The 19,837-nt window shown below is 43.5% G+C and overlaps 1 protein-coding gene and 1 long non-coding RNA gene across 3 annotated transcripts; both read left to right on the forward strand.

Annotated features, from left to right (window-relative positions):
* The first annotated feature begins 62 nt into the window (after positions 1-62).
* NDUFV3 (NADH:ubiquinone oxidoreductase subunit V3) lies at positions 63-10,126 on the forward strand. 2 transcript variants are annotated; one of them, XM_027635318.1, is made up of 5 exons: positions 63-148; positions 256-325; positions 2,386-2,515; positions 4,235-5,115; positions 9,835-10,126. In XM_027635318.1, exons 1-5 carry the CDS (start codon positions 98-100, stop codon positions 9,999-10,001), a joined length of 1,299 nt encoding a protein of 432 aa, XP_027491119.1. In that variant the 5' UTR covers positions 63-97; the 3' UTR covers positions 10,002-10,126. The 2 variants fall into 2 exon arrangements, with proteins under 2 accessions (XP_027491119.1, XP_027491125.1); XM_027635324.1 differs by lacking the exon at positions 2,386-2,515 and having other exon boundaries at positions 4,156-5,115.
* LOC113943485 lies at positions 5,124-8,082 on the forward strand. Its single transcript, XR_003526340.1, has 2 exons — positions 5,124-6,518; positions 7,046-8,082. It is a non-coding gene; the product is annotated as an uncharacterized LOC113943485 (long non-coding RNA).
* Positions 10,127-19,837: the final 9,711 nt, after the last annotated feature.

Below are 19,837 nucleotides of genomic sequence, written 5' to 3' on the forward strand. Positions count from 1 at the left end.
CGCCGTGACGTCACCGCGCCGCGCACCGACGTCACCCCGCGCCGGCCCCGCCCACCGCCGGGGGCGGGGCGGAGCTGCCGTGAGGGCCCCGGGCAAGATGGCGGCGGCCGCGGCGCTGAGGGGCGGTGGGAGGGCGGCGACGCGTCAGGTACAGCGGGTCCTCGGCACAGTTCCTTCCCCCCCCCGTCCCCAAATCTACTCAATTCGGGGCATTTCGTCCCGCTTTGTTAATTCTCGTTGTATTGCGGCCTGCAGGTGTTGCAGCTGGAGGCGCGCGGGCTCTGCACGAAGCCAAATAAACAAAGCGGGACGCCGCCAAAAAAGAGTAAGAGGGTTCTTTTGATTCCGAGTGGTATCGGGGTGTCAGTAAAAGGGATAGGTGAGGAGAGGTCTCGGGAGAGGTGGGTAAGCTGGGAAATCCAAGGAGTGGAAGGTCATCGCCATGTAAACAAGGGTTTCTGATAAAATGTACAATATAGTAAAAGTAAATGTAAAAGTACAGTACAGTAAAAAGTAAAAAGTACAGTAGAAGTAAAGGTCTCGTAGGAACGTGGCTATGTGGGATGTATTTCTATTTATAGGCCATATATGTGTATTTTTTATAAATAATATAAATGCATATATATTTGTGATTTTGACAACTTCTTTCCTGTTTGCCTTCACCGTAATACTCAAGGCCAGGCTGGGTGGGGCAATGTCAAACTGTGTAACGTGTTCAAAGGGGAATGGCCTCAAACTGACAGAGAGGAGATTTAGATTAGATATTTGGGAGAAATTCTTTACTGTGAGGGTGGTGAGGCCCTGGCCCAGGTTACCCAGAGAAGCTGTGGCTGCCCCTGCATCCCTGGAAGTGTCCAAGGCCAGGTTGGAGCAACCTGGGCTAGTGGAAGGTGTCCCTGCCCATGGCAGGGGGTTGGAACTGGATGATCTTTAAGGTCCTTTCCAACCCAAACCATTCTGTAATTTTATAATACGTTAACTGCTGTGATGCCTGACCAGACTTAAGGAGAGATTTAATTACATTTGTCTTAATATAAAGAAGCTTTGCAAGCTGCCTGAGATTTGATGGGAAAGAATGTACCAAGTCACTCTTTTTAATGAGGTGCAGAATTTAGTTTTCCACTTTAGATGTTTGCCCTCGTCCTTTGAAATGTTTGGATTATCAGGGTTAAAAGGCAGCAGGTTGAGAAGCTGCCACAGCCCTGATGTGTTAAATTTGGTTGTAATGCTTCCTGCCCCATAGCTTTTCCAGGCAGGGCAGTGCCTGAACCTGGGTTTGAGTGCTGCACTGCATTCCACATTCAGGAGTTTTTGAGCCCCTTTTGTCCCTGACCAAAGTCAAAACAGGAATACAATTTTCAAACAAGGGTATCTTGTACGAAATGCTGGTTTTAAGTGGAGATGCACTGGTTCAGTGAGGATTCCTGTCTCAAATTAGAGATTCAGGGACTTTAACAGCAAAGCTTCATGGAGCCATAGGTAGGAGTGGCCAGGCTTGTTGGCTGCTGTTGAAAGGATCACTGAAAGAGTTGAATGCATCCTCTGAAAAGCAAATAAAAGCTTGGCTGTTCCATTAAGAAAACCTTCACTGCATAGATTGATATAACCTTCATTGAACAGCAAGTTGTTTTTTTATTAGAATTTATTTTTTTGCATTAAGTGTATTTAAGATGTACCTCAGCTTCTGGATTCACTGTCCTGCAGCTCTGATTTGTGTCAGGAGACTTCTTAGGCCTCCTCTTCCAGCTGCTTCCCCTGCAATTACTTCATGTTAATTAAGATGGAAAGGATTCAGCTGCCTTTTCCAGATTCTGGCTGGAACAGGATGTGCAAGTTGTCCTTGCTTTGATAAAATGATCATGTTCACAGACAGAGTCAGTGAAGGGCAGTAGACCTGTCATTTCTGCCTGTCACCTCTCCGAGTGAGAACGTGCTTCAAACACATTCTGGTGACGATGCTGATGTTAGAGGCATCAGGAAGAATGCATCTGGGAGTGATATTCCTGGTGCTGAGTTGGTTGTGTTGTTCTTCTGGCAAAGTGGTGCAAATGCAGATCAGCTGGTGCAAAGTTTGGAGTACCTAATTAAAGTGGCTGTATCACTTGTATTACGTGTTTTCAGCTTTTAATCATAAAGTCTGTCTTTTTCACAAATCCAAGCTTAAGTGTTTAAAGTACTTTTACAGTAGCACCTACTGTTAATAGGCAAGTTGAGTGTCACCTGCCTTCTTGGTTTCTTAGGATGTTTTAACATTAATAATTCTTCAGCTTTTGCTCAGCTTTCCCTTGTCTGCCCTCCCTTTGGCCAGTCTTGTGTTAGTTTGGTCTCCCTGTTTGCTTCCTTGAAGAACTCTTCAATGCTGAGTGATGTTTCCTCACGTGTTAGTTCCTCCAGGCTGCTGTTTGGCTGGGTCAGGCTGTGCAGGGAGTCACACCTCTTCCAAAGGTGGCTTCCCATCCTCCTGCTTCCCTCTGCTCTTCCTTCCTGCCCTGCACCTTCCAGCTGACAGAGAGAAGTATGTGCTTGAAATTATTCCAAATATTAACTGTAGAGTAAACTTGATACTTTTCTTCATTTGTATTTCACTATGATAAAACCTCTTATTTCTTTCTTGAATACTTTGCTTTTAATTTCATGTGTTTGTCTTTTCTGTGGTGTTTTCATTTGGACATTGCTGAAGCTTTGCTTCTATTCAGAACTGTGTGGTAATAACTCCTTGAATCACACAAGGTATTACTGTAAAATACTAGTGAGGGGGAAACTGCATGTGTTTTATGGTCTTACAAAGTAGATCTGAGTTTCCAAACTGTGCAGATAAATGTTCATAACAGGCTGGAAATCTGTTGGATTACTCTGCTGGTTGGAAGTGGTGCAACTCATAATGGAGTTGGCTTCACTACAGCCAATCTCAGCCACGGTGAATCTTCTTGCTGTGGTCCCAGTCCTCTTTGTACTCCTGTTTTCTACAACCACAACAGTATTTGCTGTTGCTCAGCCTCTTGAGGATGATATTGGCACAAGCATCCAAGGGGTATTGGGTACTCTCTGAAATGGCCCAAAAATTGCTGCTCTCTCTTCTCCTTGTCTGGAGAATTTAACTTACTGCAAGTATCCATGAGACAGGAGAGAGAGAGAGAGGCCACAGCCAGGTGGGCATCAGTCTGTTCTCCCAGGAACCAGCAGTAGGACAAGAGGGCATGGCCTTTAGCTGTGCCAGGGGAGGTTTAGGTTGAATATTAGGAAGAAACTTTTTACAAAGAGAGTAATCACACATTGGAATGGGCTGCCCAGGGAGGGGGTGGATTCACCATCCTTGGAGGTTTTTAGGATGAGCCTGGATGTGGCATCAGGTCTGGGAACCACAGTGGTGTTGGATCAAGGGTTGGACTTGATGATCTCAGAGGTCTTTTCCAACCCAGTTGATTCTATGATTCTATGAAACATGAAGCATCAGGAGATCTTCTAAGTCTTGTTTTACAAAGAGGTCTCAAATCAAAAATATGAAGTGAAGACTGGAGGAGATTAAAGTCTCTTGAGGAAATAATGTTAAACCATGGAGACACAATTCAGTTGGCAGGTCATGTGGGCAATGAGCAATTAATATTGTCATGTATGTCCTCAGGTGTCTCTTATTCCAGTACTTTGCCTTTTGGGAGTCCTCCCTCCCATCTGCTTTCAGAGTAACTATTGCCAGCAGCTGTTGCTGTGTCTGTTTACTGTGGTTTCTGCTTTGCTGCCTTGTTCACATACAAGTTTTGTCTCTGCAGCAGCATATTTGAAGAGCTTGGCTAACAAGCCATCTTAACACTCACCTGAGGTAGGGAGGTGTCTGCAAACCACTTCAGTGATGCAGAGCTGAAGCACAGGGAAAAACAGCTCTTGGAGGGGTCTGGCAAAGGAAGGAGCATAAGGATTTATCTCATGAGTTTCAGCCTTGCAGCAGCAAAAACTGTTGAGTGCTACTAGAACTCCAGCTTCTTTAACTTAGAATGTCTTAAACTTGCTGCTTCGCAGTGCCTGTATTTAGTGTAACAACTCTTTTCAGCTTATTTTTGTGCCAGATTGTCTTGGAAAGTTTGAATTGTGTGACTGAGATCACTGAGTAACAGCAGTGTGGGATATAATGATGATAATCCTCTTTATGCCGTTTCCCAGATGTAGTGGCACCACAGGGAAGCACCAAGCTGCTTGCCACCAAGGCACCAGGTGAATTTCCTAAAATGTTGTCTTCTAGCTCTCTCCTACTGTCCACAGACAAAGATGAGAGCATATCTAGTACCAGCCTCGAGGAAGCTTCAAAACCTGCTGAAGACACGAGGAGGTTCATGTCAAGAAAAACTGTGGTTGCATTTCCTCAGCGAGGAGTTGTTTCCTCCCCTGAGGAGGGAAACCTCACTGCACCTGCAACAAGAGGCTTGAGGAAAGAGTTAGTCGAGGAACAGACTTCATCCTCATCCAGCTCAGAGTCAGATTCTAGCTCAGATTCTGAGGAAGAAAACGAGGATTCAGGAGTTGCTGTTAAAACTAAAGTTGAGTTTCCTAAGCGAGATCCCATCTTTTCTGAGAACATAGCAGTAAAGGCATCAATGCTAGCAAAAGAGAATTTGTTCCAGAAATCCCACAGAGAGTATGGACTTAAGAAGCTGTCACGCCAACCAGAAATAATTGTGTCTCCTGTAAAGCAGGTCCAATTTTCTAAAAAATCAGTCAGCCAGGAAACATCAAAATCCAAAGCAAGAGACCCCAAAGTAAAATCCACGCCAAAAGCAGCAGATTGGCAGAAGTTGGTCTTAGAACCAGGTGTGGTGAGAAGCCAAGACCTGACGGGTGTCACTCATAAATCTGATTGTTTGGAGGAAAAGTCCATCGGAACCCAAGTGGCAGCAATTCAGCTGAAAACTTCAGCAGCTACACGGGAAGACAAAGAGCAAAAACTGGTATCCAGAGGAGAGAAGAAAAAGGTGAAGGAGGCACAGGAGTCAGAAGCAAAAGAAGTAACTGCTCCTGAAGTGGAAGAGACTTCTGGAAGCACAGTGTCGGTGATGGGCACCACGGCAAAGGAGGAGACCATTCGGGAAGCAGGAGTCCAGGCTGGAGAAAGCAGCACAACAGAGGGTACAACTTTAAATTGTTTGAACTGTATTGATTCATCTGGGCTAGGGTTTGACTTTTTTAAAGGGTTTCCACATCTTCTCTGATCTTTATGCTGAAGCTGACAGGGTGGCAGTGACTTTCTGGAAGATAAATTGTTGTTCATTGCTAATTGTTATAAGCTGTCAGTAATTCTCAGTTTCCAGCTATGTTGTGAAAGGAAGTGGTTTCATTTCTCTGTATTTATAGTTTCATAAACCAGTTACTTATAAAATGAAAACAAGATTGTTTCCACTGTGAGCAAAATCATGGGGTTTATATGACAAAATTTTTTTTCACTCTTATTTTTTCTCAGAAGTATTTGTCTCACGACCTGAATTCGAGGCCATCTGAGTGTTGCTTAAACTCTGCTGTCTTTCTGGTTTTGTTTTGGGTTTTTTTTGCATTAGGCTTTGGGGGTTTTTTTTTCAGTCTTTCAGTGTTTCATATTCCAGTAGACTTCAGGAAATCATAGCATAAAGCCAGAAACAGGTGTTGATTCTGAGACTGGAAGGTTGTAAGTAACTAGTGTGGAAGCAGTGAGTTAGCTTTTGTACTGAGTTGGGAGGAGACAGCAGTATGTTTTTAGGAAAGACCATCATGCATCATATAATCATCTCCTTGGCTTTGCTTCCCTACCTAATTTACCCTTCTTATTTACTACCATCCTGTTAACCTACCTCATTTTGTGTTTTTCAGTAGCAGGTGTCCCTCTTTCCTGATCTGTCACAGACACCATTCCTGCCCTTCAACTTAGGCAGTATAGAAATACCATTCTTAAACCACCCCTTCTTGCTGCTACTTTGAATTGAAGAATTTACCTACTTGGAATAAAAGCAGCATAATTGTAAAGCTGCTGTGTTTCATCCTTCAAGTGATATAAAGGCCCTGGGGGTCCAGGGGAACAGCAAGTTGAACCAGAGCCAGGAATGTGCCCTCTCAGCAAAGGCCACTAAGGGTGACCTGGGTTGTGTGGGGAGTGTGGCTGAGGGAGCTGCATCTCCTTTTTGGTGAGGGGCACCTGGGGTGCTGTGTCCAGTTTGGGGCTCCCCAGCACAAGGGAGATGTGGAGCTGCTGGATGGAGTCCAGCAAAGTGCCACTGAAATGATGAAGGGACTGGAGTGTCTCTCCTGTGAGGAAAGGGGAGATCTGAGAGATCTGGGGCTGTTCAGCCCAGAAAAAGAGAAGGTTCAGACAGAATATCATGAATGTATAAATACCTGAAGGGAGAGTGCAGAGAAGGCAGAGATAAAGCTGTTCAGTTGTACACAGTGATGGGACAAGAGACAGTGGGTACAAACTGAAACAGGGTTTTGCCTGAACATCACTAAACACTTTTTTTTTACTGTGAAAGTGGTAGGACTCTGGGCACAGATTGCCCAGAGAGGTGAGTCTGGATTTCTTTCCCCATCCACAGCGTGGGGCTGGCCCAGTTCTAGTTCCGTCTCCATCTGAAGAACCATTGCGACGCTTTGAGGGATGGGGAAAGGGAAACTCCAGGGTTCTCCCAGGGGTTTTTTCAGGCCCTGAGCCTGGAGGGGAGAGGTGCTCCCCCCTCCCCCCCCCCGCACGTGGCCCCATGGCCGGCAGGGAGACAGGACACAGGACACCGGGCGTGGAGAGGAGGCAAGAGAGAGTTTATTGTGGGGGATGTTACATTTATAGGGTTTAGGAGGATTCACAGAGTAACCAATTAGAAGTCTCAAGGGGCTTACAGGAACACCCAATCACAGGAAGAGGTTAACAAAGGCCAAATGGGAAACACCTCAGGACACCTTCCCAGGACATTCCTGCATGGATAACAAAGGGGGTGCTGGGAAGAAGAAGCATGTGTTTGCAAAGACACCACCAAAAGCCATTTTAAAACCTGTTTAAACCACAGTTTTCCCATATAATGCAGGTTTAATGCTACAGGTGAGGGACTCTCCATCCTTGGAGACACTCAAAAGCTGTCTGAATGTGGTCCTGGGCATTCTGCTCTTGGCTAAACCTGCTTGAGAATTTGGAGTTGGACCAGATGACTTCCAGAGGTGTCTTCCAGTTTCAACCATTCTGTGTCTAACCAGGTTACGTGATAAATAATTGCTTTGGTGCATCAGTTTCCGGAAGATAGTGCTGAGTAAAAGACCTGCCTTCTGTTTTAAGATGTTAGTTGGCTCTTAATTTGATTTCTTTGCTTACCTTCTTCCCTGATGGCAGGGAACAACTGGATGTGGCACTCAGTGCTCTGGTCCTGTTGGCAAGGTGGTGATCAGTATAAGGCTGGACTCGATGATCTCGGAGGTCTTTTCCAACCAAAATGATTCTGTGATTCAAATAATAAAATGCAGTGCTGTTTGCAAGTGATGTTTTAATTTGCTTGTTCCTCCTTGCAGCCAGCAGCAGAAACTTTCTTTAAAAAAATAAAAAAAAAAAAAATTGGGAAGGAGTATTTGGATTTATCTACAGATGATGCTTTTCTCCCTGTTCGTCCACAGTGGAATTCTAGATTCTTAAGCATCTTTTTTTTTCTTCCACGTTGAAAGAAACACAAAGACACAAATGAGTTCAGTTAACTTCAAGTAAGGGAGGACTTGGTCTTAAAATGTGCTACTGATTAAAAGTGCAGGTTATGACACATCACAGATCTATGGAACAGCCTCCTCTACTCTGATGCTGTAAATCCAGAATAAGGTCAGGCCCACATGACAAACTTTTCCTGCAGATTTGTATCAACAGGGCAATAATCCCACTGTGCCTCAGACCCATCATCACCACTGCACCAGCAAAACCTTTTTGGGTAGGACTGGTTTGCTAAAAAAGGCACTTCTGCTTTGTGAAGGTGGTCAGGCTGTGGCAGCAGGGGAGTTTCTGCTGGGTAGTGCCAGAGGAGTGGCTGTAGGAGAGCTGGAGGTTGGCACAGGCAAGGTCTGCACTGCTGGTGGGATGTCTGTGGGTGCCAGAGGGTCCCAGCTCAAATCCAGCTACACTGTGTTCAAAACCAGCACTGTTGTCTCCAGGTATATCCGGTTCTCTCTTCCTTCTTTGAGAACAGCTTCTGCTTTTCCATGTTTAATGTTCACAGCTCACGATACCACCTGCAATTCGTGCTTCTGTCCCGTCCATGTGTTCGTTTGCTCACCTCCAAACTCTGCAGCAGGCACAGGGAAGGCATACAAGGAATTTTTCTCATTACAAACCTGGATGCTCAGGTGATGTCATCCCTTTGTAGAGCAGTCAGCAAAAACTGCTGACTTGAACTGCTGAGTAAGTAGCAAAGTAGTAGCGCGGTAACTCAGAAATGTGCCTGTGATTCATTTCGGAAGAACAGCCTGGGAAGTGCTTTGCTCTTTAAGAGACAAAGCAGAGATGAAGACTGAAGTGTGGGGAGGATGAACCCGGGAATAAATTTTGCCTTTTAGGAGCTAAGTACAGTGTATTTGGGCAGGAAAAATGAGACTCCATCTGCTTTTCTTCCTGAGCATCTGCCTCTTGATTTGGAACAACTGTCTCTTGCAGGTTGAACGTACACTTGCCTACGCTTGCCTGTTCTTGGGGCTGTTTGCAGCAAAGACTTCATCTGGCTTTTCTCTCTGCAGTGCTGTCTCCTATGAGCTGGCTCAGCAGGAGCTGAGCAGTAGGCACAGGGATATTTCCTGTCACAGGCTTTGAAACCATGGCTTGCTATGTTGGGATTTATAAGCAAGTCTTGCTAAATGTTATGGATTCTGCTCTTAATCTGATCACTTTACACTGCAATAATTATGTCATAAGCAAGGGGAAACCCTGGTGTTCAGTTGCTCAAGTTCTTGTATTTTTATTATGGATGGACACATTACGAAAAGAGCTTTGTACAATCTAACCTAATCCACCACATACAAATTTATGTGGTGAAGCTTTTCACTAGATTGTGTGTCTTGCCTACTGTTAAAACTCTGGGTATATGAGAATAAATTATTGTTGGGAAGTAAAGTTTTATTTCTTGCAATTTCCTTGGTTGTAAAATCAGCCTACACCAGGAACCTTTTATGTAAATGATTCTGTTCCCATTTGCACAATAGTCTAAAAGCACAAGAATTAATGTTGACTTTAACATGAAGTAAGGAGTTCTAAATAACTTTATTGGGTTATTCTTTTATGAAGAAGAGCTGATGCAAAATTTAGGAGAAAGGAAATTCACATCAAAGGCTCTTGATGCATCACTGTTTGGTATAACCACATTTGAAATTAAACTGTGGAGATCTTGCTAATTCCCTCACTTTTCCCTATGGAAAAAGTTCAGTCTGTAGAGTAGCTCTAATGGCTTTATCTCGTGGTCTGGAGTGATGATAAATCATTTGTACTGCTCCTTGCCTCTCCTGGCTTGCTGAGAATGTCACCTACTGTTCTGGCTGGAGTGAAAACCAAGGCAACGATGGAAGAAGCCAGGAAATGCAGACATATGCCTTCAAAAGATAAATGAAATGTTCTGCCCTGTCCACCCCCAGCATTAGGGGGTAGTTTGGGTTTTAAGACCTTGCTGTATTAGATGCCTTGCACTGATTCCTGTTCCCCACTGCACATTAATGTGCTGCTTTAGGACCAGACAAGGAACCAGCAGAGCTCAGTAAATTCTCCTTTTGTTGTAGTTGATCTGGCAGTGTAAGAAGGCTGACTGTGTGCTTAAGAACATTGTCCTCTGGTGTGGCATCGTTATAGTCACCAGTTACTGTTTGTTTTCACAGAGACCACAGCACTGGGTGAGCCTGCTCCAGAGGAAATGGATAATTCCACCTACAAGAACCTTCAGCACCACGAGTATCACACTTACACCTTTGCTGATTACATTACTGTTCTCTCAAAGTTCAGGCAGCCTCAGCCATCTTCTGGAAGACCATCACCAAGGCACTGAAAGAACCACGTTTAAAGCAAATGCCCAGGCAGAATGGTGAATTGTTCTATTTAGCACTGTTGCTTCATCTGTATAATTTAAATCAGATAATAGATAATAAATAATAAATAAATGCATAATAACTTGGGCTTTTGAGCAGTTCTGGTTCTTAGAGTCCCTCACTTGCTGTCAGATGCTCAAGGGAACATGCCGTGGTTTCCTTTGGTATTGTTATCACTGGAGTGCAGTGGGCTGTTCTCCTTGCACACAAACGTGTCCCCAGCTCTGAAGAGGTTATGTTTACTCTGGATTTGAAGTTAAAATCATTGGCTGGGAGCAGCACAAGAAGTGTTTGTCTCCTGTGGCAAGAGTGAGTGTTCTGTGTTAGTGGAGGAATGCAGGTTTATGTGATGTGATTGAAACATCTCAAAAACCTCCGCTGTCGTAAAGGGAGAACAGAACACACAACTTTATTTAATCATCTGTTGGGGGTTCCAGCATCCAGGTTCTGCAGTAATTGAAATAATTTAAAATGTAAGAGAATCTCAGTGGGCAGATTCTGATGAACTATACTGCATTGATTAAACTCTGAGGAAAAAAAAATGTATTTCTGTGGATAAAAACGCTTGAACGTTATTTTTAAATGTGATGAAAATAGCATTACAGTAAAATTACCTCCTGGTACTAATTGCTGGGACTGTGTTTCAGTTTCCACTTTTTTTTCCCACACTGAAAGTTAAAATTGTTGTTCAGGCTCACTCTTGCTCTGCAGAAAATGTGAGAAATGAGGCATTTCTCAATATATGTTATCAGCAGTTCCAGTTGGTCTCAGTAAATTCTGTATTTCCATCCTATTAGTAACAGTCTTCTGCCTTCTGGGAAAATCGCCTTGATGACCACCAGCTGTTGTGGGTTTAGTTCCATTTTGGCTTCTTGTTCATTCTGGGTTTTTTGGAGTTAATTAGTGCTTAAGCAGTTCTTGCAATAGCTCCAGCATTTCCCATCACCTGTCTGTATTCTTTCAAGCAACAGACTAGGCAAGATCAAAGGGTAAACAGAGTCAGCTTTAGGAGTCTATCTGGATATTGGATGTGAATCCCTGGGTGCAATTAGTAGAACAGATATTTTATACTCTAACATGGCAAAAATGTGGTAAGGAGGATCAAGAGGCCTACCTCAATCTGCTGTGTAGAACTTTTAAGTCAGAAACCCCTGGCAAGCAATTTTATTGTCCTGTAAAAACTCAAAAGCATGTTACTGACTCCAACTGAAATTTAAAAATCAGCTCGTGTGTAAACCCACGTGCTGGGGAATAAAGAGCAGAAAGTCACTTGGAGACACCAGTGGTACCACGTACACTGTGCTTGTAAAAGGGGGAGAAACTTGCTCTTGACATTAAAAACATGAAAGAATCGGGGTCTTCCCTTGTTGAGGGCCCCAGTGAAGCCGCTGTGTTTTGTTATTACCTGAGACTCCACGTTGTAACCTGAGCCCTTTGGGTTGGAGCCGTGTTGGTGCCGAGCTGTGTTCTGAACTGTTCTGTGGTTATGGAAGGAGGCTGCAAATTGTCAGAACCTAAACAGTAAAAGTGAAATGTGTATTTACTCAGCCTGCCCCCAGTAGCTGTGACTCTTGGCAGTTTGGAGTCAGACTTGCTCACCTTGTGCCGTTTTTACTTCCAAGGAGGGTTGGTGTTATAAACACAGACTGAATGCAGTCAGGAGTGAGTTGAAACTGTGTGTCTTGCTTTCAGTCCTCTCCTGAAGAGAGGGCTCCTACTGTCAACTCCTGCTCTCTCCTCAGCTGTGTTTTTAACTAAGAAGATTCCAATCTGTTTCTGGGTTGGGCATTTTGCTGCCCTCGTTTCATGATCACAGCAGAAATTAACAGTGAATGCCTTTCCTGTCCGTGCAATTCCATCTCTGTGTCTTCCAGTGATCTTTCTGCACCTCTGAAATGAAACTGGAAGTCTTAACAAACTTCACAACTCTGGTGGTGCCCGTCTTAGGTTTGCTCAGTTCAGTGAGCCCATCTGCTCTGGGAGGGACAGATAATGTGAGGAAGGGCACTGAGATTTTTTCCCCACCGTTGGGTTTTCCTGGACTTCAATGAAAAAGGCTTCGTTTTTTTTTTGTCCTTGGCCATTATCAGATGTTGCTGTGTTTGAGTCATGTGCTAACATTTCAAGGGGGGTGTGACACAAAATGCTCAAATTCTGTAACATTAGTAACTTTGTCTTGCTGTGCTGGGCACTTGTTAGATACAGTCAGGGACCTTGTTTGGAAGAATGTAGAATCCAGGATATTAACATAATGCCTGGAAAACCACAGCTGTGAAAGAAATTGTCTCAGCTTATTTATTGTGAAAACCAGCTTTTCAGAACCAACACAAATTTCAGAAGAGAGGTTCTCAATGTAAATATTGTTAATGGAGGAGTACATGAAAATCTTGAAAGTGGAATTCACCAACCCTAAAAAGATGAAGCAGCCACTTTCCTTTTCAAAGGGAATGGTTTTTAAACTTTAGATCCCTCGATTTATTTTTTTCTTTTTAAATGTAGCAAAGTGCTAATAAAATTGCTTTTCATAATTCCCTTCCACTTAGATCTTTTGAAGTAACTTGGAGCCCAGAAGGTTCTGGACACCTGTTGAAAACCCACTAATCCAAGGTCCAGAAGTTATAATGCAAGCAGAGCTTGTGGTGATCAGTTTAGTTCTAGACTTTTTTGGTCCTTCTGGTGCTTGCCTTTGCCTCCAGTCATGATGAGAACTGAAATATATAAGGATCTCTTCAAGATTTCTTTTAAATTTGGGAAATTAGACTTTTAACTGGGTGCACTTACAGATCTTCCACAGTATGTCCCCAACGTTCAACAATCAAAACACATTCAATAAGCCCTAAAAACCTGTCTTTTCTCTCACCACATGAGATGCCATCACCTAAGCTGCTTGCACTGCTTGTCTGCTCCAAACAGATTTAATACCTGGTGAGTCTAATCAATGAGTGCAGTGAGCAGAAAGCATCCTGAGTATCCTGTAGCAGAATTCTGCAAATTGAGGTCAGAAGGGAAGTCCTGAGATGATCAGCTCTGCTCTGTAACAGGTGCAATTAGATCAGGTTGTCCTGCACCTTGACCAGTTGAGTTTTGAATATCTTCAAGAATGGAGACCATACAGTATCTCTGGTCACCTTCTCCAGCGTTTGGACACTCTCATGATTTAAAAGACAAAAAACCCAGAAAACAAAACCTTGACCTGTTATCTAACTGCAATTTTTGGTTTTCTGATCCTTACTACGCACCTCTTGACAAGCCTGGCTTTTTTCTTTTCTAAACCCTCCAAGGAGTAGTTAAAGGCAGCAATAAGGTCCCCCTTACTCTCCTCTTCAGACCAGGTAACTCCTGTTCCTTCAGGCTCATCTTGTGCAACAAATTCCAGGCCCGTTTGTGTATTTATGTGGTCACGCTGTACCTCCAGCATTTTCTGTAGCAACACAGGTTGCCTAAGTGGTCTCCGATCTCCCTAGAGCTCCCCAGAGCTTATGCTTCAAGGTATAACATGCTAGAAGGGGACTTATATTAATTTTCTTAATTTTTAGTGTGGAATCTTCCACACTAAAGTGGTTGGGAAGAAACCTGGGAGACTCCTGCTCCTCAAGTTGCTCCGCAGCGACAGCATTGCAGGGGCAGGTTCACGTCCCCTCTGCTGTAAAAGCAAACAAAAAATCTTGGAATCGTTCTTGGCCCAAGTTTTTGCCATCTGCCTGGGATTTACAGCCCTCCTGTGCTGTTCCAGATTGGTTTCCTTGCTGCTGTTTGCACACAGAGTTAGGCACGAGGAGCTAAAACAAGGATTAATACAGGTCATTTGGAAGTCTGAGTGATCAACTTTGCAACCAGGGCGTTCTTGCACTGCAGCTTTGTTTGTTTATTTGTTTTAATTTTATCCTTTTAAGAGAAACTCCTCTAAACTCTGAGTAATATTAATTAAACTTAGGACTCTAAACACAATACCCCATCAGGTTTCCAGATCGTCTTTCTCCTCTCAAGTGGTTTTACTTCACTGAATTGTAAATACTTATTGTCTTTTCTATGATTCCATGGTCTCAATGCTTATATATTATCCGTTAGTGTTCAGCTCAGGATGGTACCACTCCTAATACAAACTACACATATTTTTGAGCTCCTTTTTTCTTTTTGGTTTGCCTACACACATTCAATTACACTTGGAAATTCATACCCACCTCTGGAAGTCTTAGGATATGTGGCAGCTTTGGGATAGAAAAGAAGAAAAGACTGCATTAATGAAAAGTTAGGGACATAAATATGTGTGTTTATAATAAAATATCCCCAAAACTTTGGCTCAGTGTATGGAGTCAGTGGGTCAACTCTCAAAATGTATTTTGGTCTCTCTTGCGCTCTCAACAAATTTTTAACTGAGAAATAGATGAGCAGGAGCATGGTTCAGTAAATCTGCAGCATCACAGAGTACAGCCTTTATGCAAGTTAACTTCTAATACTGACAGAACCTATGCCATGTGTTTTAGTTAAAATTAATGCCTAAAATTCTTAGTTGTCTTTGTTATTCCAGTCTGAAACGTGGTTAAATGGCAGTGCCCCTTTCCAAATCTGAGATATCAAGCCTGGATAGTCAGTTCCTAACGCAGTTAACACACAGTAATGTAAAGAATGACCTAATTAAGATTATTTATGCTTTCTTTTTTTTGTTGGTTGAGTTTGTGATTGGTTTTCTGTTTCTGTCTCATCTCTCTCCATGGTTATGAGATGCTCTTGGCATTCCATTTGGCTGTTTGTGCAGTGGAGGGTGCACTTGGTTTCTAAAATCTGTGACAGCATCTGTCTAGCACAGGAGAGGGAACGTGCAAACCACAACACACCTTGTGCTTGGCAAATGCTCGTGTCTTGTCTCAAAGAAGGGGGCAAGAGTTATTTTTCCCTGGAGGCTTGGAAAGGGACTTGAGAGAGCCACCCCATCATGCATTCATTGCTCATTTCCACGCTCTCCTTTTCCGAAAAGCGTATCCTATGCTTTTTTTTTTTAGTTTAAAATCATGCCAGGCAAGGCCATCCTGAACTGTATGGATGTTTCCCAAACTCTCCTGGGGTATTCCTGAAAGTGAGATGTATCCAATTGTTTGAGGGCTGGGAAAAACTTGAGAGGAGCTGGGAACAAATTCAGAATACAGAATACAGAAGGATAATGTGGAAACTGAGAGCAAGGATGGTCCTTCTGACTCAGGTATTGTGCTGGTTCTGGATCATTTGTGAGACCTCTGGTTGCCTGTGTTGACAAGACACATAATTCCTTGAGTTCTCATCCTCGCTTTATAGATGAGGAGAGTAGTCCCAGCTTTTTCTTCGCACATCACATGTATTTAGCAAGCAACTCAGAATAAAAATTAGTTAAAAATGAGGAAGCTTTTTTCCTCACATCTCCTGTCTCGAGCGCGCACGTCGTTCAGGAACTCGGAGCGAGCTGAGGTTCTCCCAGGAGACACAACCCTTATTAACAGCGTGACAAAAATACACTTCAGATAGTCTGCACAGCAACGCCAGCGATTCTGAAACTGCGCTCAGGCAATGGCGAGGCCGCTGAGATACAAAAAAAGCTTTACAACTGTTCCAAATACTTACTAGTGGAAGACTGTTAACAGACAGGAAAAAATGGGGAGGTGTCCAAAACCAGCAATCCACCCTGGTGAGAAATCCAGCTGCTGGGAAGTGGAATGGTGCTGGAATTCATACCAGGTTGTTGTCTCTGGACACCAGTCAATGGACTCCATCTTTTATATTGCCCTCCCGTTAGCCATAAGAGATCGGTGTTTTTCAACTCCTTTTCTCTTGGCGGCTGGATATGGAGAAGGAGCTTTTTCTCTCAAGTTCTTGCTGAAGAACTGTTTCAAAGCTGTTGAACTTTGGAGTCCAGGGAAGGAACATCATTACTCTGCCCCACTCCTGCTTCTTGAAGGTCGCCACTGGACAGAGAAAAATGGACCAGTTCTACCCTTCCTCCAGCTGCTCCTGCTGTTTGGTTGTTTACTGCTGGGCCCTGAGCTCCTTATCTTCATAGCCTTCCTCCCCTTGAATAACCTCAGGATTTATCTCCAGAATCAATGACTGCTTTCTTCTGCCCAGTCTGGGAAAACCAGCATCTTTAAGAATCTCCAGAAGGACACCCCCATTCCCGCTCCCTCACCCCTGAAAATTTGAGATGACCATAAAAAAAGAGAACTGAAGGAAGAAGTAACTGGGGGCTCTTTTCCTTGATGTTAGTCGCGCTTTTACGGTTGTGTTTTCTGAGATTTTCCACACAGCCTCGAGGAATGGGGAGGCTATTTTTTTGGACGTTGAGATCCCAGGTAACAACTCCAGGATTCCAGCTGCTCGGGCCTCGGGTTTCGTGATACTCGCCCGAGGTTTACGTGTGCTGATGTTAAGAGATTTGGCAGCACTTCAAGCGAGCGAGTGAAAACAACGTGTTTATTCTAAGCTTTGCTCTTGCCCTTTGACTCGACAGCGGCTGTGCAACTGGCCTGGCTGCTCAGCTCCGCTCCGCTGGAGCATGGGAATAGCAGGAGCAGCAGCAAGGAGACAGCTGGCTGGCTGCTGACTTAGAAAGACATCATTGCGTCACGTCAGGCTTGGTAAGTTATCTTTGTGATCAGAAGAGCCAGGACTTCCCCCCACCCCTTTTCTATATATATATATTTTTTATTTTATTTTTTTTTTTCTGGTGGGAGGTAGGTGCTCCACAGATTGACCACAGGGATTTGGCCATGTCAAGTAAAGTGTCCCATCCATCGGGGGCAAAGTGGTTTTTCAGCCCTGAAATATAGTGCTTTTCTGACCCTCAAAAAGAAAGATCTCTGCTGGACTCCTTTCAAATCCCCTTTAAATGAACTGTTTGTAACCTTATTAGGATTTTAGGATGTTAGGATCCTTCTCATATTTAATGTGTGGATTGTCTGAATGGCAGTGTTAAAGCCAGCAGAAGCAATAAAGATGGGATTGCCAGTAAAATAAACAGTTTGGCCTCTGACTGCACTGAGGAAGCAGATCAAGTCAAGAAAACATTTCCTAAAAGTCACTTCTCTGACTGTAAGGCAATTCTAATGTCTGATTCTTACTTAAAACCTACACTGTTCTGCAGTTTACTAATCTACACATTTAACTCGGTGTGAAAGTGCAAGTTAATGGACACTGTGCTTCCAAAGCAGTGCTGGTGTTATGATGGGCACTAAACTGCTCCATGAAACACAGAGTAGAAGTGAATGGGAAACAATAGGGATGTATTTCTGAAAATCCCAAAGAGTTTGCAAATGATACATAATAAACAAACATGAAATCACGTTGACATGCATATGGATTGGTAGTAAAATTCTGGCTCTGGGTGAATATCACGGAAAATTTATGATAATTTCTGTCACGCCAGACTTTCGCCTTGTCTCTTTAAAACTCTTATGGTGAAACTCATAGGGAGGTATGTCTTGCCCAGTTCGCATTTACTGTTGTAAAAGTGTACATATGTAGAAGACTCACTGGTAGGGAATCACATATGGGACTCCATCCTTGAAGTCACTAAGCCGGTGAGTGTATTTTACACCTATTTATGTAGAGCGGGCTCAGCAGCTTCCACGAGGAATGTAATGTCCTGGAGGGCTGACTTCATAATTTGCGGCTCTGTATACATTTCCTTCATGAAACCACATTTATGCTTCTCTGTTCTCGTTATTATTTTAAAGGATTTTTAACTCCTCACAATTCCAGTTTCTCTTTCCATGAGCCCTGCTGCCCCGCCGTCGGAATTCTGACTTTGTAGATTTCAGATCTTGGCTGTGCTGTTGAGGATCGTGTTGCTGGCTGGAGACATCTGGATGGGTCTGAGATCTGTGCATAGCATAATCAGATCTCTTAACTAGACACTTTGAGTCCATGTTCTCTGCATTTCTCATTGTTTTGTGTCCTCTCTATTTTTGCGAGTGTATGCAGTCTCATACAATTATATAAAAATGTTTTCCTTATGCATGGTATGAATTTTTATAGCTTTGCATTCACTTTCTTTCTTTCCTTCCATCATTTTTTGTTTAAATAGGTAGAAAAGTTAGGTAATATGTACACAGGGACTGCTCCACCATGGACTGGAGCTCTGAGTCCCTCTGTTAACATGTGCTGCAGCCAAAGAAGTTTACAGCATGCAGAGGGAAAAGGTTATTGTTAGTGTAACTGAATAAGTATTAGGGTTAATATATAATGTATAGTTCTATGTAATGGATAGTTTTTATTCATCATAAAATGTTCAAATGACTTGCAGATGTATGACTGCTGCAGCTGTTGCAGACCTTGTAATGGCATTAGGCTCTGACTCAGAGAGCAGCTCGTTTGCCAAGAGATTCTGGCAGTGGCTGTGACTCTGATATTCCCATTGAAAAAAGTATTGTCAGCAGTGGAGGTGGTGATACAAAACTGAACTGGAGTATGAGAAAGGGGCAAGGCTGGGTCTAGGCACGACAGGAAAATGGGGGTTCTGAAAACTTCCCTTTTTTTTGCATGTTTAACTGTCTCAGTAGTGTCCTACCATTCCGTGGTCTGCTAGGGGAGCAGCTGGAATTTATAGTCACCACAGATTCTGACTACATGCAACTTATGTTGTACTAACTGGGGGGGGGGGAGGGAACACAAAACACCAAACCTTTGATAATGCAAAACTTTGCTCACAAGTTTTAAAGAGAAAAAGGCAGTCCCAGTCCCTCCAAGGAGACAGGATTGAATCTCACCGTGCAAACGTGGTCTGTCACACAAACTATGCAGCAAGGGGAGCTGTACTGCTGCCTATGGAGGCTGTGAAGTCAGGGAATACACTTACTCTAGCAGCCAAAGGAATGCCAGCATCCTTTGGATGCACACAGAGGAAGGGGGGGAAAAAATCCCCTGAGTGTTTTGTGATTGTTTTCCTGGGTCTGATTGAAGTAGAGAAAATAATGAAGATTGACAGCCAAAATAGGCACACGTTTTGTACGTGGGATGTTGTACTGAGATAAACAAGCTGGGTTTGACACAGCTTTTCAATTCCTGTGCGACTGGAAAAGCAGAAACATGACCATTTTTAGAAGAGAACTGGAGAAGGCAGTGCAAAACAAAAGCACAATTTTGACTGGGTTTGAGGATAATAGTCAGAAAGGAGAACTGAGGGAAACAAACCCTGGAGGCAGCTGAACTGTAAATCTCTGCAATGGTGAGGGAGCAGAGAAGGAGTCACCTCTCGATGAAGAGCATATTTCATCACTGCCTTTTCTGTTGCTTTAAACTACTTATGGAGTGTAGGGGTTAGTTATGAAATGGACTTCAGTGCTGATCCTGCTCTCTATGAACAGCTACAAAGCCATAAGCAGTATTGTTTCTGGCACTGTTTGAAAGGTCTCTGCTGATTTCACAGTGTTCTGTTTGACCCTGATCAATGCCATATTTATGAAAGTAAATCTATCAAAATATACAGATTATTAGAAAAGATATACAATCTACACGAACTTAACTTACTAGATTTAAGAAAAAAGAAAAGGAAATTCCAGCCGTTACTGATGTGACTTATGCCTTACATGAGTAAAAGGGAGTGAGTTGTTAACAAGTCTCTTCTCCAGGGCTCAGAATCACGGAATGGTTTGGGTTGGAAGGGACCTTAGAGATCATCCAGTTCCAATCCTCTGCCATGGGCAGGGACACCTTCCACTAGAACAGGTTGCTCAAAGTCCCAGGGATGGAGCATCCACAATTCTCTGGGCAAAACTCCTTGGATAAGAGAGGAAAAAATCCCCCCAGCATGACTGCACTGGCTGTTGACCGG

The sequence above is a fragment of the Corapipo altera genome, unplaced genomic scaffold (genome assembly GCF_003945725.1).
Source record: "Corapipo altera isolate COAL_440 unplaced genomic scaffold, ASM394572v1 0, whole genome shotgun sequence".
Classification (NCBI taxonomy): Eukaryota; Metazoa; Chordata; class Aves; order Passeriformes; family Pipridae; genus Corapipo; species Corapipo altera.

What these genes read in the sequence shown, in the direction of transcription:
- NDUFV3 (XM_027635318.1), top strand. Translation starts at nt 98, where the DNA reads ATGGCGGCGGCCGCGGCGCTGAGGGGCGGTGGGAGGGCGGCGACGCGT. An exon ending in GGAGGGCGGCGACGCGTCAG is followed by an intron (nt 149 to 255) that starts GTACAGCGGGTC and finishes TGCGGCCTGCAG; the next exon opens with GTGTTGCAGCTGGAGGCGCG. An exon ending in AGAAAGCAGCACAACAGAGG is followed by an intron (nt 5,116 to 9,834) that starts GTACAACTTTAA and finishes TTGTTTTCACAG; the next exon opens with AGACCACAGCACTGGGTGAG.